Raw genomic sequence first — 23,112 nt, forward strand, 5'->3', positions numbered from 1 at the left:
CCGGCGAGCGCCGCCCTCTGCCGGACTGGCCTGATTCCCAGCCCCGGAGCCGCCACGTGACTGGGACCCTCCCTGCGCCCGCCTCCTCTGCAAGCTCATTGGCCCTGCGGATATCCTTTTACCTAATATGGCCAGGTTGCCCGCGCAGAGTCTTTGCTCACTGGCTGGGCCGACCTGTCAGTCCCGCTGCATCGGCGCCCGCCCCGCAACAAGTAGGCCGACAAAGCAAAGGCTTCTGGGTAATGTAGTCGACGCAGCGCTCGAGAAAGCGGCAGGGCGGAGAACTTCAGAGTGCGAAGAAGGGGGACCCTCAGGGGTCATCTGGTCCAGCCCCCTGCAATGCAGGAATCACAGGGCAGAGATCTCCTTTGCTTGTGCTCGCCTGGATCCGTGTGGGTGTGGTGGTGTGTTGTGTTTGGGACGCACTCACAGCAAGGTCTTGGTTTTGCAGGGGGGGGGGCATGAGAGAGATCTCCTTCCCCACTCCAGTGCCTTTGCTGTATGCAGGGCGGGGGCACTTTTGCATGCTCAGATTTAAACTGCCCCCCATGAAAAAGTGGCGGTGGTTGGGGTTTTGGTTTTGTTCCGCTTTAATAATCTGCCATTTAAAAAAGGGACTAAATTTCTTTTCCGGATGTGTTGTTTGTGGCATGGCTTGGGAGGACCGGTGGGGGGTTGGGGTGGAGACTGGATGCTGCCCCCCTCCAACCAGAGCCGTCTTTCCCATTGGGTTTACTGGAGCATTGCACCAGGGTGCCGGCCTCTCAGGGGCGCCCCAGTGAGTGGGGGACTGCCTGGCTTTGCCGGAGGCCTCCCCTTTCCCTTCTGCACACCCGACAGCTGCGCCCCACCAACCATATGGCTGGCGGGCGTGCAGCTTGTCTCCCAACCTCTGCGGGAAGAGAGCGAGCCCCACAGAGGCTTGGGAAAAGGTTGACAACTCTGGGAAATGGGTGTGTGTGTGTGTGTGCGCGCGCGCTGCAGGGATCTTTGCACCACAGCGCTGGATATACTTAGGACGGCCCTGCCTCCGACATTCAACTTGCTGCAAAGGAGCCTTGCAGGAAGGCTGAGCAGAATGCCAGGGGGGCCTGCCCCCTTGTGCCCCAGGCCAGGTTCCCATGCTCTCTCCAGGCAGGGAGGGCTGAGTTCAGCTCCCCACCCCCGCTGCTCATCCTCTTTTGCTGCCTGAGGTGAAATGGGAAGGTGTCGCCAATGCCATGCTTAGCAGGGTTTTGTACCTGCGGCTCCCAGCGAGATCTTGCAGGGCTCTCATGAGATCTCCCCGGAAGCCACCCCACTGGATTCTGCCACCTAAGGCAGCTACTCCAGGCAACCTCCACTCAAGAGTTTCTTCCAAGGCCAGGATCCGGCTGGCTGTGCATCTTCTTAGTCACATGGGGACGGGGAGGCCGTCATGTGCCATCGCTGTTCTGCCCATCGCGTCCAAAAGGGACCAGGTCAGAGACCCCCGGAGCAAAGGCTAGGAGGAGTATCTGCTGTGTGCTTGGGGCTGGCTCGTGGCTAAGGGTGTGCCAGTCTTCCCACCCACCCCAATATACCCGCAAAGAAGGCCCAGTGGTTCCGACCCGCCACCCCACCTTCTGTGAGCCTTGCCAAATGCGACAAAAGAACGGCTGGCAGCAAATTAAGAAGACAGATAAAAACTTTATGGGTTCTGTTTCTTCCTCGCTCGACAAACTCTAAGTCACATCCACCCAAGGACAGAATCAGGAGTAGCTCCAGGGGTCTCATGGGGGGCATTTGGGGGGTTTGTGGCCCTGCCTGGGAAGAACTGGGGGGGGGGGCTGGCAGTTGGCAAGAGCTGGAGAGGAGTTGGTGCCAGCTTTTGCCCAGGGAATAAGAGGGTATAATTCACATGCCCACAGATAAAGTGGGGAGGGGGGTCATTGCATGCACAGCTCACCCCCCTGCAAACTCCAGGAAATGCCCCCATAATCTCTTTCTCTCCCTCTAAAGCTCTCCTTTGCCATTAAAGTAAGACTCATTCGCACAACCTCCAGCCTTCCACTTTGTATGTGGGCATGCGTGGATACGTGGGGAGAGGGACGAGCTGCATGGACTGCGGCCCCCCGATGCCCCCAGGTGAGGGCGGGGGACAGGGTCTTCCAAAAGGGGCATTCTGGCAACTCTGGGTGGGGAGAGGCCCAGGGGCACCTGGCCGGACCCCCTCCCCTGCCAGCACCCATGCTGCTCACCAACTGCTGCTAAGGCCCCCCCCCCCACAATCTCCTGGGGGCAACTGGGCCTCTATAGGCAGCAGCTGGTGGCAGGAGGTGACAAGGTTGGTGCCTCTCTCAGTTGGGCAGCCAAAGGGAAGGGGGGACGCCCAGTAGGGCAGCCCTGGAGTTACTCCTGAGTCGCAGCCCCACCTGCCAGGGGAGGGGGCACCCGCAATTAACACAAGGGAGGGCCAGGAGCTGCCTGGCAGAGCTGCCCAAAGGGCAAGCAAGCCACTGGCGCAGCTCACATGCCTGGCAACCTTCCACCGTTCTTGAAGTAGCTCTGGTTGAAGGTGGGGGCCACAGTCCGATCCACCGTCTCGAAGCTGATCTGTTGCTGCATCTGCACCTGATGCTGGCGTCCTGGTGCTATCCTTCGGATAGAAGGCACTGAGAGAGAGAGAGATTGTGTGAAAATGATGTATCGTCGGTATCTAACCCCAAGGTTGGCGGTTCAAATCCCTGTGACGGGGTGAGCTCCCGTTGCTCGGTCCCAGCTCCTGCCCACCTAGCAGTTCGAAAGCATGTCAAAGTGCAAGTAGATAAATAGGTACCGCTCCGGCGGGAAGGTAAACGGCGTTTCCGTGCGCTGCTCTGGTTCGCCAGAAGCGGCTTAGTCATGCTGGCCACACGACCCGGAAGCTGGACGCCGGCTCCCTCAGCCACTGAGCGCCGCAACCCCAGAGTCGGACATGACTGGACCTAATGGTCAGGAGTCCCTTTACCTTTACCTAATCCCACCCCAAGGAAAATTGCTAAAGTGTACAAAACAAATTCTAAAATGTGTTGGAAAGGTAAAGAGAGAGAGGGCACTTTCTGTCATATGTGGTGGACATGTACATTGGTAAAGGCTTTCTGGGAAATGATGAGTTACAAGAAAATATTTAAAAATACCTTTGTCCAAAAACCAGAAGCCATTTTACTTGGTATAATAGGTGAAGAGTTCCCAAGACTTTTTATGTATGCAACAATGGCAGTGAGAACGCTACTAGCCCAGAGATGGAAGGGAGGAAGGAAGGAGGAGTACCAGCAAAAGAAGAATGGGAGGTGAAACTGATGGGAGTATGCGGAGATGGTGAGAAGATCCGAAACCAGGAAGAACAAGTATTGTCTACAGACTGGAGTAAATCTGTAATTTATTTAAAAGACCACTGTAAACAGTTAAAATCTTCGGCAGGGATGTACAGACACTTGTAATGTGGAATTTCTTTATGGTAATTATGGTTATATAATAGATAGGGGTAAAAGATGCAGTAAATTTAATCTTAAAAATGTAACCCATGGAGGGACGGAAGGATGTCTAAGGATTCGAAAGAACTCTGTATTTTAATGTTTGAAATGGTTTTGTTTTATATGTATAAAAAATTTCTTTTTTGTTCCAAAAAAAATTTATTAGCAAAATTTCAATACATACAGATCCATCAATCAATACCATCATACACATTTCCCCCCTTTCCTCCCTCCCCCTCCCCCTCCAAGACTTCCCCCAGCTCCCTTAACTGTTTTTTTTAATTCACATTGTTATTATTTCTGCATATCATTGTACAATTGTAAATATTATCTTTCTATTATTCAAATTTATTATCTGCCAATAAAATTTGTGTATGTTTATTCAAATCCTGCCAATGATTCTAAGTCTCTTTGTTTTTTCAAATAATTAGTAACACTTCCCATTCTTCCAAAAAGTCCCGATTATCCTTTTCACGCAATTTGTTTGTTAATTTTGCCAATTCTGCATAGTTCATCAGTTTTTCTTGCCATTGTTCCTTCGATGGTATTTCTTCCATCCTTGTGCCAACAGAACTCTCACTGCAGTAGTAGCATACATAAATAAATTCCTTGCTTTCTTTGGTATATATTGACCTAAAATTCCTAACAAAAAGGCTTCTGGCTTTTTAACAAAAGTCCATTGAAACATTTTTTTCAATTCATTATAAATCATTTCCCAATATTTTTTAACTTCTCTGCACTCCCACCACATATGAAAGAAAGTCCCTTCTTTTTCTTTACATTTCCAACACAAATTTGTCTCGGTCTTATACATCTGGACTGGTGTAATATACCATCTATACATCATTTTTAAATAATTCTCTTTCAACAAAGAACAATCTGTGAATTTCAAATTTACTTTCCAAAGCTTTCCCCAGTCCTCAAATTGTATATTGTGCCCCACATCTTGAGCCCATTTAATCATTACTGATTTCACTTCCTCATCCTTCATCTCCCATTCTAACAAAATACTGTAAGTATTCTTCAGCAACTTTACCTTCTTATCCACTACTTCTTTTTGAAATCTAGAAACAGTATAACTAAACCCTTTTTATTGTCTTCTTTATAAATTTCATTTAATTGTCTATAATGTAGCCAACTCTCAACATATCCTTTTATTTCCTCATAGTCTTTTAACTTCCATTTTCCATCTTTGTCTTCCAGTAAGTCTTTGTATGTAGGCCATTTTTCCAAGCGGTTTGAGCAGTGAAGCCTTAATTGGTGATAGCCACCAAGGTGTTTTTTGTTCTATCAAATATTTATACCTTTCCCACATTTTCATTAATGATCTCCTAATTATATGATTGTAGAATCCTTTATGTATCTTTCCTTTCCCATACCAAAGATATGCGTGCCATCCAAATCTGTTATCATGACCTTCCACATCCAAAGCTTTATACTTTTCCAGTTTTAGCCAGTCCCTAATCCATACCAAACAAGCCACCTCATAATATAATTTAAGGTCTGGGAGGGTGAAGCCTCCTCTTTCTTTTGTATCTGTAAATATCTTATATTTAATCCTTGGCCTCTTGCCCTGCCAGACAAATTTAGATATCTCCTTTTGCCATCTTTTGAGGCATTCATCTTTAACTATTACTGGGACTGTGGAAAAGAAAGAGCATTTTTGGCAACACATTCATTTTTATCACTGCAATTCTTCCTAGTAGGGAAAGGTCCATTCTACTCCATATTTCTAAATTTATTTTTATTTCATACCAAACTTTTTCATAATTATCATTATATACATTTATATTTTTTGTTGTTAACCAAATTCCTAGATATTTAACTTTTTTATGGATTTCTGTCGCTGTGCTTTCCTCCAGCTCTTTTCTCTCTTCTTCTTTTAAAATTCTAACTAATAATTTACCGTATATACTTGAGTATAAGCCTAGTTTTTCAGCACATTTTTTGTGCTGAAAAAGCTGCCCTCGGCTTATACTCGAGCGAGGCGGGCGGTGGGGGCGACGAGAAAGAAGCCCTTTCTCTCCGCTCATGCCTCCACCCGCTCTCCCCAGTCAACTATTCCTTAAGAAGTGTACAAGAACGGCGGTTCTTTACTCTCCCCAGGCAGCTTGTTCCATTCCTGAACTGCTCGCATAAATGCAAACTTGGCAAAGGAGGAAGAGGAAGGAGCAGCCCAAAGGGCTGCTTTTGGGCTGCTCGTTCCTCCTCCTCTTCCACAGCGGCAAAGGTGAACCGGCTTATACTTGAGTCAATAAGCTTTCCCATGTTTTTGTAGGAAAATTAGGTGCCTCGGTTTATATTCGGGTCGGCTTATACTCGGGTATATACGGTAGTTTTATTTTATTCAATTAAAAATTTTCAAAAAATTAATAAAAAGAGAGAGAGAGATAGAAGCAACAGCTGTTTGTGCTTTCTGTTGCCATACGATTTAGCAACTGCAATACAGCCTTTGCTGGATCCAGGCTCAAGCAACCCTGTGGAGCAGGGATTCTCTTATTTGGCCCATTCTGCAGCTCCTAGCTGGTACCGTCCCCCCACAGATCACGGCCCCCCTCTCCCGAGTCCGATTCCAGCCCCTCTTCCCCAGTTCCCAGTTGCCCCCCCCCCAGCCCAGGCGTGCTTAGAAGACTCACTTGCATAGGGGGAGGTGCTGAAGTCGGCATAGGCAGAGCGGGCTCTCTCCATCCTGTTCCCCAAGGGGGGCCGGGGGGACTTCAGGACTGGCAGGGGAGGAAAGCGAGAAGGCCGGTCAGCCCACCACCCAAAGCCCCTGAAGCTGCTCCTCCTCCCCCCCTTCCCCATTGGCCGCCTGCTTGCTCACTCATTTGCCTCTTGCTCCAGCAGGAGAGGCAGTGTGGTGTAGCGGGTAGAGTTGGCACACTAGACCAGGGAGACCAGGGGAGGAGCTGAGATACGCTGCTCAGAGCCCCTGTTTTAACTCTGCTTCAAGCCAGTCATGGAAAAAACCCATCAAGAGAGAGAGAGAGAGCTAGAGGCCAGGTCCTTGTGCGGGTGAAGCCCCAGGCAGAAGGGCAACTGGACCCCAAAGAGGACTGGCATAGACGTGCCCACTGCCCCCAAGGGGGAGAGCCCTGTGCCGCACCTGTGAATTCCCTCTGGAGGGCGAGGGAGCGCTCGACGGCTTGGGATCCCATCCGGCCTTTGTAGAGGACGCCGTTGACGCCAAGGATGTCCACCTCGGTCTGAAAGGGGGACAAAGGCTGTGAGAGATGAGCCGAGCCAAGGCCCAGTAAGGTCAGGGCGGAGTGTGGGCAAAATGAAACAAATGGGAGGCAGGGCCTTTCCAGCGCTGGCACCTCCAGAGAGGTCGGCCTACACAACGACCTTTTTAGGCGCCAGGTGAAGACAACGGCAGTCGTGAATATTTCTTTCCACTGCTTTTTGTTTAGATTTTTAGTTTCAAGTTGCATTTTGTTGTTGTTTTTAGTTTTTACTCGTACTAGGTGGCATATAAATATTGGGAATAACGAACAAACGGACCCAACCCAGGCCCAACTACCAGCTCAGATCTCTTGAAGAAAGCGTTACCACCCAATGCCTTCACAGAGGAGGAGAGAAGGATCACAGCAGTCGAACCTCCATGTTCAGAGACAGTCTACCTCCCGGCAGTTCCGGGGGCTTTGGCTTTTCAGCTGGGCTTGCCGGCTTCTTGGCCAGCCCCACCTGGCCACAAGCAGAAGGCTGGACTAGATGGGCCTTTGGTGCCCCAGATCCAGTGGTCCTCCAGACAGATCTCTCACTCCGCACCCAGCATCCCCCCCCCCAGCAGGCGCCTCGAGGTGGCCCAGCGGCTGCTCACGTTGTCGTAAGTGATGGCTGCCAGGTCTGCATAGGGGTAGATGGTGGTGAGGTCCTGGGATCTGGTGAGGCGCTTGATGCGGCATGCTTGGTGATGGGCCTGGCACTGCCAGCAGGTGTGCGGGGGCTGGTTGGTACTCGTCTCACTTGCCTCCCCGTCCCTGAGGAAAGAAGACCAGGCCAGGGGGCTCAGAACCAAGGTGTGGTGCCCACCAGGGCTGGAGACTGCCAGTCCTCTGGACAGTGGCACTCACCAGAGGAGGCAGAACCCACCTGAGAGGTGCCGGGACTGAGTTCCTGTGAGTTCCCCCTGGTAAAAAAAAAAAAGCCCTGGCCCTGGGGACAAAAGGGACTTTGGAGAGAGGCTGGCCACCAGAAACAGGAAGGTAAAATACATTGAACCAGAGAGGCTGAGGGCTTCTCCAAACTTCTTGTCTCACTGCCTTCCTTCCCCCCCCCCAGGGAAAACTGCTCTTTAGCGCCCATTCGGACAGAGCTCATGGCAGCTGGGTTTTCCAAAGGTTGCTGTTTGTTCTGGTTTGAAGGGAGAGGAGTGGGACGAGGGGGAAACTGCTCAGACCCATGTCTAGAAATCACAAATGAAGTGGAAAACTGCCCAGACGTGGGTTGCAGTATTTCAAGAAGTATCCAGATACAAAAAGTTTTTGAGCTTTTTTTGGGGGGGAGGGGGGAAACCGGGACATTTTGCTAATTTTTAGAAATTCCCCCCGAATGGTAATTTCGCCATTGGAGTCCTGGATATGTCCGGGGAAAACTGGACGTATGGCCTGGGAGAAGTGGCTGTCTGCAGCACTAGATTTGGGGTGGTGGGGGCGGTTCCCCTGCACAGGGCGCCAAGCCGAGGGGGTGAAAAATCGAGAACATCCTTAATTGAGTTACAGGTAGGTAGCTGTGTTGGTCTGCCATAGTCAAAACAAAATAAAAAAATATTCCTTCCAGTAGCACCTTAGAGACCAACTAAGTTTGTTCTTGGTATGAGCTTTCGTGTGCATGCACACTTCTTCAGATACACTGAAACGGAAGTCACCAGATCCTTATATATAGTGAGAGAGTGGGGAAGGGTATTACTCAGAAGGGTGGTGGGAATGGGTGATCGGCTGATAGGTGTGGAAAACCTGTAGACAACTGCAATTGGTCTTACGGGGAAAGGCAAGGGGTGAGATGGCTAAAGATAGCTTTGTCATGTATAATGAGATAAGAATCCAATGTCTTTGTTCAGACCAGGTTTCTCCATGGTTTTAAGTTTGGTGATTAGTTGCAATTCAGCCACTTCTCTTTCCAGTCTATTTCTGAAATTCCTTTGTAATAAGACAGCTACTTTGAGATCTTTTATAGAATGAAGAGCCAGTGTGGTGTAGTGGTTAAGAGCGGTAGACTCGTTATCTGGGGAACCGGGTTCGCGTCTCCACTCCTCCACATGCAGCTGCTGGGTGACCTTGGGCTAGTCACACTTCTCTGAAGTCTCTCAGCCCCACTCACCTCACAGAGTGTTTGTTGTGGGGGAGGAAGGGAAAGGAGAATGTTAGCCGCTTTGAGACTCCTTCGGGTAGTGAAAAGCGGGATATCAAATCCAAACTCTTCTTCCTCCTACTGGTTTCTCTGTCTTGTGATTCCTGATATCAGATTTATGTCCATTTATCCTTTGGCGTAGGGTTTGGCCTGTTTGTCCAATATAGAGAGCTGAAGGGCACTGTTGGCATTTGATTGCATACACAATGTTGGAAGATGAGCAATTAAATAGTCCTGAGATGGTATGTTTGATGTTGTTGGGACCAGTAATGGTGTTGTCCGGGTTTATGTGGCAGCAAAGTTGGCATCTGGGTTTATTGCAGGCTCTGGTACCAGTGTCCACGTTGAGTCCTGTGGTTGTATTATTGTGGGTGAGGAGTTGTTTGAGGTTGGGTGGCTGTCTGGGGGCGACGAAGGGTCTTCCTCCCAGAGCTTGAGAAAAAGAAGTGTGCATGCACACGAAAGCTCATACCAAGAACAAACTTAGTTGGTCTCTAAGGTGCTACTGGAAGGATTATTTATTTATTTTTCATTTTGTTTATCCTTAATTGAGAAGATCCATTTGGGGGAGCCAAATCTTGGCCTTGAGCAGGGAGCCACATCATGAAAGATTACCCTTAAGATTGGTTGAGCCCTGATTCTGCCCACCCGATTTTAGATGCAGAAAGGGCCCAGGCCGCCCGCCCGACCCTCCCCCCTTAGCATCCCTCTGAGTGGGGTGATCAGCAGGAGGGCCCCCCAACCACGACTCCCCCCCCATCGCAGTGCCCCCTCCTCACTTCCTCTCCAGCCGTGCCAGGTGTTCATAGCCGCTGGCACTAGCCGGGCGAGGGCGCAGGCTGCCCTTCCGCTTGGTCACCATGTGTCTGCAAAGAAGGAAAGAGAGGGGGGTGAGACAGGGGACCCCCAGGGCTGCCTCTCCTCCAAAGCAGCAACCCTCCCCCCACCCCGCAAGATACCAAGGGGTTCTGTACTCACGGCCCGGTCATCATGGTCACTGGCCGGTCGCAGGAGATGCATTTCACTCTCTCAAAGAGCTGTCTGAAAAGCACAAAGAGACCCGAGTTGACCACCTGAGGAAAGACATCCTTTTACCATCCATCTGTCTCAGGTGGCAGGTTGGGTGGTGGTCAAGTATCCCCAGGACCGGCAGAACAAGCCAGCCCCCTTGCCAGCCTGCACTCTGCCACTCGGGCATCTGTGTCAAACCCTGTGTCAGGAATGTCCCTTCCCAGAGCGACAGCGAGGGCTCCGAGGACCAAGGGGGGTGGCAGGCCGAAAGTGACATCGAGGCTTGCTTTCTTCACATGCGGAGGGTGAAGCGAGCCCCTCTTGTCCTGGAGTACAAGTCGTAAATTCAGAGCAGAGTTCAGGCTTGGTGTCAGGGCAACAGAAGGCAGGGCAGATGGCGTATATCCTGTTGGAAAAGAGTCTACCCTCCAGTGGGATCAACTGCCCCATCGAGTGAGGAAGACTGAGCTGTGTGGTCAGGCTGAACTACTGTGTAAAGGTAAAGGGACCCCTGACCGTTAGGTCCAGTCGGGGATGACTCTGGGGTTGCGGCGCTCATCTCGCTTTACTGGCCGAGGGAGCCGGCATACAGCTTCCGGGTCATGTGGCCAGAATGACTAAGCCGCTTCTGGCGAACCAGAGCAGCGCACGGAAACGCCGTTTACCTTCCCACTGGAGCGGTACCTATTTACCTACTTGCACTTTGACGTGCTTTCAAACTGCTAGGTTGGCAGGAGCAGGGACTGAGCAACGGGAGCTCACCCCGTCGTGGGGAATCAAACCGCCGACCTTCTGATCAGCAAGCCCTAGGCTCTGTGGTTTAGAGCACAGCGCCACCCGCATCCCAAACTACTGTGTAAATACCAACAAATCTTAAAGTTATAAAACCGCCAGCCTGCTGTCTCTTGGTGTGAGAGGAAGATCGTAAATCCTGACACCCTGTAAGCCTTGAGGCAGATTTGCAGCGGTGCTGCAAAAACTAGTGGCTGCTGGCACTGCAGAGGGGATACCCTTGCCCGGCATCTCACCGCGATGGAGAGAAGATGCTCAGCTCCAGCTTCCCCACCGAACCCCCCCCCACTCACTTCTCCTTTTTTGGAGGAATTTTTATTAAATATTTTTTGATTTACAAAAGTATGTGCAATGTCTCTCTCTCTCGTATTTTTTACATGTATCGTTTTTACAAATCAGTTTCATTTGTTGAGACATTGGGAAGAAAAGGGGGGAAAGAGGTGGACGGGGGTGGGAGGATGGGTGGGGGTGGGATCAGGTGGCAATGTTTCTATTTTATTTAATATTTGTAGGGTTTGATGCCAGCGCTGCTTGTGCAGGTTCTCTTTTGTTCGCTTGTGTTGGTGGTGAGAGAGGCTGGGGTTGGCCTAGGGTGTGGTTGTTCATTTGTGATTGGCCGTGGTGGTCTTTGTTTTTCACGTGTGAGCCCCACTCACTTCTTAAAGCCGGCGGCACTGTCTGCGTCAAAGCGGGGGCCCTCGCTCAGGTACCTCTTGATGACCTGCCACACCTGCTCCAGCTGCCGGCTCAGAGGGTCCAGGGCCATGCGGTCCAGCTGTGGGGAGGTGGCAGGAGTGAGCCAGTGGTCAGTCGCATTGTGCACGTTGGAGTTAACGCTTTATAAGCAAGGCCAGGATCCGCACAGACTTGGCGGAGTGTCTGGCCAAATGAACACAGCAGCTCATCCACAGTAGGTCTTGCCCCTCCCCACAGATCAGTGGCCAAGACTAAAGGTCAAGAGGATATACATTTTTTAATAACAATGTCCCCACATCTGACTATGTCTCCTCCTCTCCAGGGTTTCCCCCAGGCAATCTGAGACTATGCCTATGTGAAGCTAACTTCTCCTTCGCCCTCTTCATGCCTCTCCTGGTTCTGGGAGACCAGCAGGAGTTGCAGCAGGAGAGGGAGACCCCTCTGCCTCTTCACCAGGTGGACTCATCCCTGCCTCTTGGCCTCCCTCCTCTGCTGTTTCAGCTTCTGCCTCTGATTCTGGACTTCTCTCTGCCACTGACTCTCCCAGCTCACACAGCCCTGTTCCTTTTTCTGACACCTCCTCCCAGTCTTCTCCCTCTGACCATCATCGTCCCCAGGCTCTGAGCCTTCTTCCCGTGGGGGTTCCCCAGCCATTTCCTCCCACCATTCCTCTGTGTCCAACCAGCCCATGACACCAGGCAAGGAACACCAGGAGGTTTTGAGGAAGAAGAAGAAGAGTTTGGATTTGATATCCCGCTTTATCACTACCCGAAGGAGTCTCCAAGCGGCTCACATTCTCCTTTCCCTTCCTCCCCCTCAACAAACACTCTGTGAGGTGAGTGGGGCTGAGAGACCTCAGAGAAGTGTGACTAGCCCAAGGTCACCCAGCAGCTGCATGTGGAGGAGCGGGGACGCGAACCTGGTTCACCAGATTACGAGTTTACCGCTCTTAACCACTACACCACACTGAGCTCTGGGATTGCTGGCTGGGAACTTTGCGCACTGCTAAGGATGTCTGCCAGGGCTGGGCCACCCATGAGGCAGATGGAGACATTCGCCTCAGGCGGCGGATTCCAAGGAGCACTTCCATGGGCGCCCCTCCGCTGCCAGAGAAGCAACCATGGTGGTTTCCGGTGAGATCTCGCAAGAGCCATGCAAAATCACATGGAGGCCTCCACTCTCGCAAGGTCTTGCTGGAACCCAGAACCCACATGGTCCCAGCAAGCGAGGCTTCATCCGGGCTGCCCCTGATGCCCGCCTGCGCTTGGTGGCTCTGCCAGGCTCTGCTCTGCAGGGAGGGCATCACCTTGCAGTCCATGTCGGTGAAGAGCTTCTCCAGGGCCTTCTGCCAGTCCTTGTCCTGCAGGGACATCTTCTGCAGCAGGTCCTGCATCATATCGCTCAGCTGGTCGGTGGCTGATTGCAGCTCCACCTGGTTCGCCTTGGCCTCCAGCTGGCTCTTGTCGGCTTTCTGCAGGGAGAAGCAGCAAGACCCTCCCCAGTGCCCTCCAGCAGCAGGGGGGGGCAAGGAAGACAGCCCTCCCCTAGAGGGCTAAGCTCTCAGAGTCGGAAGGGGCCCCGTCACTCAGACCATGCGCCCCCCCCCCCGGAGGCAAGAGCCCCCTCCCAGCTCCACGTGGTCCACTTACCACGCTCATCTCTTCCTGGATCATGGCTTTGTCTGCCTTTGCGATATCCAGCTGCTCCAACATGATGCGCATGGTCTGTGCACAGGAACAGAAGCCACACTTGAAACCTGCATTTGTGCCCCGAGATTATTCGGAACACACGTGTGTTTTTGCACAAGTTTTAAAGTGATATTTTTCATTATAGGTAAAGGTAAAGGGACCCCTGACCGTTAGGTCCAGTCGCATGACTCTGGGGTTGCGGCGTTCATCTTGCTTTAGTGGCTGAGGGAGCCGGCGTACAGCTTCCGGGTCAAATGGGAACCATGACTAAGCCACTTCTGGTGAACCAGAGCAGAACACAGAAACACCGTTGACCTTCCCGCCAGAGCGGTACCTATTTTTCTACTTGTACTGGCATGCTTTCGAACTGCTAGGTTGGCAGGAGCAGGGACCGAGCAACGGGAACTCACCCCGTCGCGGGGATTCGAACCGCCGACCTTCTGATCGGCAAGCCCTAGACTCTGTGGTTTAGACCGTAGCGCCACCCGCATTATACAATACAATAAAAAAGCAAACCAATCTAAGCAAGAGTAAAACAACAAGAGAGAAGAGAAGAGAAGGGGGAATACAAAGCCCTCTCTCAGGGATAATATTGACCCTTGCCTCAACCAGAAGGGGTGGACCCTCCCAGCTCTTCCCTGGGAGCTTCCCTTTCTTCTCCCAGCCTCCCACCCTGGGAGATATTCCCTGCCCCTCACACAGACACTGGCTGGCAGCAAGGTGAAAATGTACCGGCCCCATCTGGAAAGGCAGAGGTGGGTGGGTGGGTGGGAGATACAACAGGCCAGGGATGGGGAACCTGCCGCCCTCCAGATGTTGTTGGACTCTTCAACTTCCACCAGGCCAAGGGTTGATGGGTGTTCAAAGTCCAGTTGCACTGGTTGGGGCAACCCAGTCATATAGGCGGGTTACAAATAATAATAATGTGCTTGTGTTTCTATATAAATAATGTAGGAACTTTCACCACTGTAACTAAACCAAGTTGTACTGCCTGTGTTTTTCTGACTGATGTATGGAAAGGCACATGAACCTGACCTTTGGAGGGTATGTAAGTAAACCATTTTCAACTCACCCAATGTGTGGTCTTTTTCTACACTAGGGGAAGAGGGGAACTTTGGAAGAAACCTAGAAGGGCATATTGTAACAGCCTATATCTCCACAATTTGCTGTATATTTTGTGCTTTTAAATCTTGGCTGGGGCTCTCTCACCAAAGAGTACTTGCCCTAAACTTGGATCCTGGCATCCAGGAATTCTCCTTTTATAACTTATATTTTCCTTGCCATCAGCAGTGACGGCTATTGATAGCTACTAGCTAGACCAGGGGTCAGCAACCTTTTTCAGCCATGGGCCGGTCCACTGTCCCTCAGACCATGTGGTGGGCTGGATTATATTTTGGGGGGGGAATGAACGAATTCCTATGCCCCACAAATAACCCAGAGATGCATTTTAAATAAAAGGACACCTTCTACTCATGTAAAAACACGCTGATTCCCGGATGTCCGTGGGCCGGATTGAGAAGGCGATTGGGCCGCCCCCGGCCCCCAGGCCTTAGGTTGCCTACCCCTGAGCTAGACGGGCTCCCTTCTTATTTTCGTACAGAGTTTCCCAGGTGAGTGACGCTGCTCACCTGGATGTCTGACGTGCTCTTCATCAGCCTCTCCATCCCCGTCTGCAGCTTCTCGCACTGATCCCTCAGTCTATGCATCTGGTCCATGGTGCCCTGCAGCGATTCCTTCTCCTGGGGAGAAAGCAAGCAAAGGAGCTGGGAGACTCAACATGTGCACCCTTGGGTGCTACCGGGTGCACACCCACCAGACAGGCAACAGCTGGGTGGGTGGTGTGGAGGACCTTCTTGAGCGCCCCCTTCCCCTCCTGCCCCGTGCTCCAAAAGTTCACCTTCTCAGCCTGACTTTGGATCAAATTTATTCGCTCCAGCAGAGTCTCTATTTCGAGTGGTTCTCCAGAAAAGCCTGCAAGCAGAGAGAAGGCTCACAGCTGGGCTGCCCCGCCCTCCAAATTTCTGGAGGAGAGAGGAAGCGATGGCTCCTAGTCACCCTGCCCTCCACAGTGGGAGCCAGCCACACTTCTGAATCCCAGTGTCTGGAAACTGCAGGAAGCAAAAGTTACTCTTCTATGTGGGGTGTGTGATACATAAGTAGCAGTCAAGTACAACATTCCTTGTTTTCCTAGAGTGGACATGCGGGGGGAATGTTTGGTCCAACCAGTCGAAAACTTCCTGTTTCCTCCTGGCCTGGAGCACCCTTCCTTTGCATGTGACTAGAGGTGGGCGGGACCTTACCTGTCCAGGTAACAAAAGGACAAGACACGCTGCACACTCTCTCTCTCTCTTTGACTACCTCCGTCCTTGGAGCAGTTTTTAGCTAGAGATGCTCTGTTGGCTCTGTTCCAGCCAACAGAGGACATATGGGATAGATCCACATGTATATACTTTGTAACTAAGTCTGCCTTCAGGGATCCAACTGTGAACTGATGATGTGAGTAAACTTCTTTTATATACTTTAAACAAGATTGTGGCGTGTTTATTCTTTTAAGAAAGATATAAGGGACCTTTCCAGGAACCTAATATTTAGAGGCTTAAACAAGCCTGCAACCAGCTATCTGGGGAATGTAAAACTCTGCTAAATTATAAAACTTGCTAGCACAAGTTAGGAAGGATATTAATAAACAATATATCCTCTCCTGCCTCCCTGAACATTCCCACACTGCTCAGTTCCTGCTTACTGCTTTCCCTTTGGGGCACCTGGTTGGCCACTGGGAGAACAGGAGGCTGGGCTGGATGGGCCATTGCTCTGACTCTGGAGGAGCCAAGGTAACTGTAACAGAGGGTGCCTTTGAGCATGCAGAGAGCGCATCTCCACACTTGGCCCCTGAGCTCGGCTCCAGACCGGCCCACCAGCTGACGAGGCTGGGCTGGGTGGGTGTGCCTTGCAATTCCACCCCAGGTGTGTTGGTGGGGCCTCTGGGTCAGATGTCAGCCCCAACTGAGTGCTGCTCCCCCCCCAGTGTATGGCTCTTCCTTCCCTGGCATGCTTGGGGTGGGTGTGGGGTCACCCAAGGACTCACCCCAAAGGCCGGCTCGCTTCATCTGCTCCTCCAGCTGAGTGATTTGGGCCAGGAGCACTTCGTGCTTCTCGGGCAGCTGTCCCAGGGTAGCCAGCACTTCCCGGGACGACTTCTCCAAGATCTCCGAGTCGGTGTAGCTCTGCAACACAACCACATGTGCAGGAGAGACCATGGAGGGGAAACCAGGATGGGTGGGCTGAGAATGCCTGCCTTGCAGGCAGAACGTCCCAAGCTCAATCCCTAGGCTGGGAGAGACCAGGAGAGCCACAGCCGCCAGCCAGAGCAGACAAAACTGGGCTGGGTGCAGCAAGGGTCTGACTGTTTGAGCCTTGAGTGAGAGCCATTCAACAGCGAGACAAACTCATAGAATCAGAGAGTTGGAAGGGACCCCAAGGTCTTCTAGTCCAACCTCCTGCAATGCAGGAATCTCAGCTAAGGCAGCCATGGTGTAGCATTTTTAGTGCTATAATTCTGGTGCCGTGACTCGGATGGCCATCCAACCTGTCCTTAAAAACATCCCAGGAAGGAGAGCCCACTGTCTCCCGAGGGAGACCATTCCATTCCATCCTGCTGCTTCTGCACTGAGGTTCTCCCGCCTCCCTTTTCCACGGGGCTGCAGGATCTCATGAGAGGGCTGCCTGGGCATGGGGGCTGGGAACCTGCCTTCCTGCCCCACCTCCTCTGTCCCCGCACTCACCTTTCCCGTGAGCATCTCGCAGAGGGAGCTCCAGTGCACCAGGTCCGAAGAGTCGGAGCCCAACTTCCCCTGTGTTAGGAAAGGAGGAGGTGAGGACCTGCGTGGGGAAGGCCATCGCTCACGGCCCAGCCTGGGAGCGATAAAGGCCGTAAAGAAACCAGGAGACTCCCCACCCCACCCCACCCCACCCCACCCCACCTGCAGACGGGCTCAGCTTGGCTAAGCGGTCTTCCTGTATCGCCAGCCTCTGTACATGAGCCACACTGAGCCACTTGACTTGGCAGGGAGACTGGGCCCAGTGAGGGGCAGCAAAGCTCGCCTCCCCCCCCCCGCTGTCTGCCCTTCTGAGCCGCTTTGTGGAAGGGTCCTTGATTAATTAACCTGGGACAACAGCCACCTCCTGCATTTCCTGCTGGAAGCCCCCCCCCCCGATTGCTATGATTTGGTACAGCATTTATTGAGGTGCTCATTATTCAATTTATATCCCACCCTTTCTCTGACCAGGGAGGACGCCTGACGTTCCCCTCACCTCCATCAATGCCCCTGGAGAGAGCTGGGCCAGGAAGAAGCAGGGCAGCGGTAACAAGAGGCAGAGAGAGGTCAAGAGAGAGGCGTGTGTGGTGCTCAGAGCAGTGGCGTAGCAAGCCCAGATTGTACCCAGTGCATATTTTTTTTGGCACCCCCGTACGGACTGCGCATGTGCAGCTTCCCTGCGTGCGCACTCCATATGGAATGCCGCAAGTGCGCAGTCTGTACGGGGTGCCGCTCGCAAGCAGCAGCTCGTAAGGGGCTGTACACCTGGGGGGGGGGAGGCAGGGGCCATCTTGTCACCCCTCCCAGAGTGGCACCCGGGGCAATCCAACCCCAACGCTCCCCCCTTCCTACGGCACTGGCTCCGAGCGAGCCGTGGGTGTCCTGGGCTCACATGCAAGGCTGGCTGGTCTCCCAACTAAAACAGGGACAAAGCCTCCTCTGGGGAAGGAAGAGGGCCTGCTTGGAAACCGCAGGAGGGGAGAGGGCTGCTCTGCTTGTGGCTTTCCCGGAAGAGGCATCTGGCTGGTCCCTGTGAGAACAGGGTGCTGGACTAGATGGGCCACTGGCCTGATTCGGCAGGTCCTTTTTACGATCTTAGGCTCAGCTTTGAGAAGAGCCACCTGGTCCCAGGACGGGTACCGTATTTTCCGGCATATAAGACGACCCCCAACTTTCCCAGTTAAAATATAGAGTTTGAGATATACTCGACCACAGATTCTCCACCCGGCGTATAAGACGACCCCCCACTTTTGAGAAGATTTTCCTGGATTAAAGAGTAGTCTTATACACCAGATTATACAGTAGGTCAGGAGGCGGGAAGGAAGGCATCACTCTTGTCCTGGGTTCCTTCTTCTTGGCTCCAAACACACAAGCAACATTTAAGTCTCCTGTCCAGCCTCAGCACAGAGCAAGGGCACCTTCTCGGCTTTCGCGATGTAGGGCAGGGTGGGTGGGAGTCCCGGGGGGGGGCGGGTTGCACTCACCAATTGCTCCCTGATCCCGTCCATCTTTCTGGCCTGCTCATCTAATCGGGTGAGCTGCTCCCTCAATTCGTCAGCGTTGAGCTGTTTATTTATCACATGGTTATTATGTAATCGTAAGCGGTATCAACTTTGGTCTCTAACTTGCATCTTACATAAAAGACGGGAGCCAAACAATGGCATTGAGAATCCCACATCCACTCTCTCCCACCGTAACGCTCCGGAAGGGCATTGTGGGTCAGGAGGACTGAAGTTGATTGTGCCCCAAAACCAGACCTTGGCAGAAATGGGTCCAGGGAATGAGTTTCACCCAATAGCATCTGCAGCTGAACTGCTGTCACTTTGTTGCCTCACACCCAGAAAACATATTGGTGATCTGGGCGGCACCCGGAGCTGCACAGAGGTGGGAGATTTAGCCCTCAAAGTAGCTTGCAAAATTGTCTGGGGGATCCAGAGTTAGGCTCTCCAGAGTAGATGAAAGCAACCATCGCACCACTTGGAAGACCTCCAGTGGATGGATAGTTGAAGATGCAATGAAGGTGACAGAGCAGGGCACGTTTGCGGCCTCCCCTGCCAAGAACTATGTGTCTGGTTCCCCTAGCAAGACTTGCACTCCAGCCATCTTTGGGCCTGATCATGACCTCATAAACCAGGGGCTGGAGGGCTGGAGAGGGGACTCGGGTGCAGCTGTGCCAATGGCCCACTGTGCCCTGCCATTAAAACAGAATAGCTGGACTTGCTGCTAATAATAATAATAATAAAACAATAGTACAAAGAGGGGCTCTGAGCATGTCCAGAGTGCCTCCCCATGCCAGCTGAGTAACCACAGTTGGGCTGTGCATCTCTGAGAGGCACGTCTGGGGGCCTGGCTCAGACAGGCTTCATTCACAGGGCCCCCCTCGTTTTAAAAGAAAAATGCCCTCTGCCCCACTGCAAAGATGCCACTTCCTGGTGTCGTCTCCACCGTCTGGGGATACTCACTTTAGTGAAGTTCTCCTTCAGCTGCCCCAGCTCTCCTTGAAAGCCTTCTGTGGTTGTTTGCAGGGTGCAGATGTTGTTCAGCAGATCCTGCAAGGTATTCATGGCCTGAACAGGACAGAGAGGGAGTTAGTGACGGCTGGAACCAGACGAAGACACCTGGGGAGATCATCAGCAGGAGGGCTGAGCAGAGATGGCCATTGATAGGAACTATGGAAAGTGTGCTCATTCCACACACACACACACACACAGGCGTAGCAAGGGGGGTGTAGGGGGTGTTCCACCCCATGTTCCATAATGGAGGGGGTGACAAATTATCAAGGAACAATTACTGCCCTGCCCTACTAGGGCGGTTCATTAAAAAAGAAAAAAAAATTAAATGCCTGCTCTGAAGGTCTTATCTTACTATACTAGGGATTATATAGCTATATATGAAATTTCATGCATATCGGTTAATATCTTGACCCTCCTCCACCAAAATAGCTGTTTTCCTATGTCGTGAAGGCTGAAATTTCAGTTCAGTGGAGCACTTACTGTTCCCAACCCTAACCCTGTGGAAAGCCATCTAATTAGACTTTAATTTGATTTTGAGATGTTTTTAGGAGATAATTTAAAGGAGATAATTTAATTATTGTTTGATTTTATACCAATGTTATGTATCTGATGTTAGCCACCCTGAACCCGACTTTGGCCGGGAAGGGCAGGATATAAATAAAAGTTTATTATTATTATTACTTGCTATTATTCCTTTTAAGAAAATATGAAATAACGTAAAACAATTTTTGCAGGGGGGGGGGAATCAATGGGGAGGGTGACAAGAAATTTTCCGCACCGGGTACCACCTGACCTTCCCATGCCTCTGGGGGGGTGTGTGTGTGTGACATGCAGACCTTGAGTTCAGAAGTTGGATATGGACCAGGGATGGGGAGCCTAGGACCCCCCAGATGTTCTTGGGCCACAACGTCCCTGGAATGTGGACTATGCTGGCTGGCGCTGATGGGAACCAGAGTCCAGCAACCTCAGGAGGCCTCGCCCATCCCTGCCCTCAAGGCCTTGGCTACACCTTCTACAGAGGCAGGGCCATTTCCAGACCGCCACCTGATCATGAATGGTGGGCCATTGCAAACATCATGGTCCCTTCTCTTTTGCAGGTAGTGGGGCAGGGGGCCACATCCAGGTGTGCTGCGCCAGCTGCCCAGGAAAAAGAGGAAGGAAAGAAGGCCCCTCTCTTCTTTCAGGGGAGACTCACCTTGGTCATCCCGGCCTCATTCATTTCCATCTTCTTCTTCAGCTGCATAATCTGCCACATGTCCTGGGCCGGCTGGGCAGCTCCTTGGCTGCGGGCCAGCAGCTCGGCGGTGGAGGGAGCCTCGTTCAGGAAACTCAGCTGCTTCTCGAGCGCCACAACCCTGTCGTGCAGCTGGTGGAAGATAGAGCTGGATTTCTTGGCCGGCTCCATGACTTCGGCGGACACCACGCTCGAGGCAAGATCTTTGGGGGGCTTGATGAAGTCCAGCTCATCGTCGGTGATTTCCTTCTTCATGTCTTTCAAGTGGAGGTGATCCAAGAGGCTGTGCAGGAATAAGTGGAGGGCGTTGAAGTTGACATTGCCCAGTTCTGGCGTCCCAATGGCCAGGTTGATCAGCTCTGCAAAGGAGATGCTGTGGGTCATGATTCTTCCGGCGGCTGGACTCCAAAGAGCCGGGTATCGAGATTTCCACTCTGAGGTTAGCTAGTTGTCTTGGGGACAGGACAGCAACACAGCCCAGTAGGTTCTGAGTTAATCAGTCACTGACAATGTGCGCAAGGGATTTATCCGGGGAAAACAGTGTCAGGCTTGCTGCTCGGAGTTCTGCTCAGCGCGGAAAGTTTCTGCCGGTTGCTAGGAGATGCCGGAACATGGGGAGATCTGGAAGATGGGCAGCGCAGGCAGGGAACAAGCCGAGCCCGCCGTGAATCACGGCAGTACTTGGAAAGGAGCCATTTTAGCCACATGCTCAAACAGCATTTGGTGCCAAGGGAGGAGGGTGCTCTTGGAAATGAGCGAGGGAGGGGGCTGGAGCTGCTCAGCTGGAAGGTGTGTGTGTGGGGGGGTGTTGTGCCTTGGCACCCGGGGAGTTGGCCGGAGGCTGGCAAGCCGCACTCCTTCCCATGGTGCCCATCAAACTAGAGCCACTGGCAAGTTCAAACACAGCTGCTGCTCCTGGCAGAGGCAGGAAACCTTTTCCTTAATGTCATTTTTTTAAAATTATACTTTTCAGGTTTATACATTTCACTAATTTTACAATGATTTTAACATTTCAAAGCTTGACTTCCTTCCCCCTTTCTGCGGTTCATTAAATTTATTTTTGAACATCTTCTGCATATCCAAATTCATTTAATTTGCTCATATCTACTTTAAATATATACTCTTATGAAACTGCAGGTTGTTACAATAATCCTGCCAGTGTGTTTATCTCTTTGCAATTTATATGTAAATATTTTATTTAAAAAAAACAATTTCCATTCTTTTATTAAAAGTTTGTTATCTTGATTTCTTATTTTTCAGGTAAGTTTCACCATTTCTGCATATTCCATAAGTTTTTGTATCAATTCTTCCTTTGCTGGAACTTCTGCTTCTTTCCATTTTGGGGCAAGTAGCATTCTCGCTTCTGTAGTAGAATACATGAATAAATTTCTATACAATTTAGGTAGTTCTGTCCCTGTAATTCCCCAAAGAAAAGCTTCTTTTCTTTCTTTCTTTCTTTCTTTCTTTTAAACAAAGGTTATTTTAAACACCCTTTTCAATTCCATTATATGTCATTTTCCTTAATGTCTTCAGAACTGTTTGGTTGCTGAACTGCTCACTTTGCAGTTGATCAGACCAGAGTACAGAAAACCAGAAATAAATTCAAAATATATCCCCAAAGTAAAAATTTCAGAAGAAGCTGCCGGATGAGGCCACAAGAGCCCTCCCCAAGCCTGTGGTCTCCTGCACTGATGTCTCTAACTGAGGAGGTGACAAGAGGCATCGTGACTAGTAGTGGCCATCGATAGCCCTCTCCTCCATTACTTTGCCCAATCCTTTTAAAAAAGACATCAGAGTTGGTCATTGCTGCCTCCTGTGGAAGAGAGTTCCACAGATTCAGGAGAGATAAAGAAAGTCCTTCTTCATGCAGCGCAGAGTTAAACTACGGAACTCCCTCCCACAGGAGGCAGCGGTGGACACCGACTTGGGAGATGTCGCTCGGCTCTCGGGGACTCGAGACTTTTAATATTAAAAGGCTATAAGAAACACACACACATATATAATCAAAACGGAAATACAAAAAAATCACATTATTTGTTCACTGTGCATTCTTCTTCAGTTCCCTACGACTTCCCGCCACCGCATCATTCATTCACTGCTTATGTTATCTAGTGCAGCACCCATTAATCTCCATTTTCTTTTTAATCGTCAATAATATACTCTCTTATAAATGTCCATCGTAACACGGAAGTCATTCAAATCCTGCCACAGACTTCATAGAGACTTTTCCATCTCTTTCTTATCCCTGATTTTAATTTTTGAACGTTTAAACTACTATTTTTAACCTTTTTTTCACCGATGACTTTATTCTTCTCGAAGGGTGCTTTTTTAAAAAAAACAACAACAGCAGAGCATTGCATAATTTTTGGGGGGAACAGTTTTGCATAAACACACGCGAGAGGCGCGTCTTCTGCATCAGCCTCCGTAATTCCCAGGCTTTTTGCCCGCCGACGCGCAAGTCCGGATCCGAATTGGATCCGCATCTTCCCCCCCCCCCGCCGCACCATCTGGCCACGCCCCCTGCCGGCCAGCCACGCC

The 23,112-nt window shown here is 51.2% G+C and overlaps 1 protein-coding gene across 1 annotated transcript; it reads right to left on the reverse strand.

Annotated features, from left to right (window-relative positions):
• Window positions 1-2,308: 2,308 nt before the first annotated feature.
• On the reverse strand, window positions 2,309-21,236 carry C13H16orf96 (chromosome 13 C16orf96 homolog). The gene is made up of 16 exons (XM_033167911.1): window positions 20,536-21,236; window positions 19,290-19,394; window positions 18,312-18,392; window positions 16,795-16,863; window positions 16,098-16,236; window positions 14,910-14,983; window positions 14,641-14,751; window positions 12,974-13,048; window positions 12,631-12,795; window positions 11,285-11,403; window positions 9,804-9,866; window positions 9,605-9,691; window positions 7,297-7,456; window positions 6,580-6,679; window positions 6,110-6,196; window positions 2,309-2,633 (listed from the first exon to the last, which is right to left on the reverse strand). Exons 1-16 carry the CDS (start codon window positions 20,956-20,958, stop codon window positions 2,488-2,490), a joined length of 2,004 nt encoding a protein of 667 aa, XP_033023802.1. The 5' UTR covers window positions 20,959-21,236; the 3' UTR covers window positions 2,309-2,487.
• Between the last annotated feature and the right edge of the window lie 1,876 nt (window positions 21,237-23,112).

Source organism: Lacerta agilis, chromosome 13 (assembly GCF_009819535.1).
Source record: "Lacerta agilis isolate rLacAgi1 chromosome 13, rLacAgi1.pri, whole genome shotgun sequence".
Taxonomy (NCBI): Eukaryota; Metazoa; Chordata; class Lepidosauria; order Squamata; family Lacertidae; genus Lacerta; species Lacerta agilis.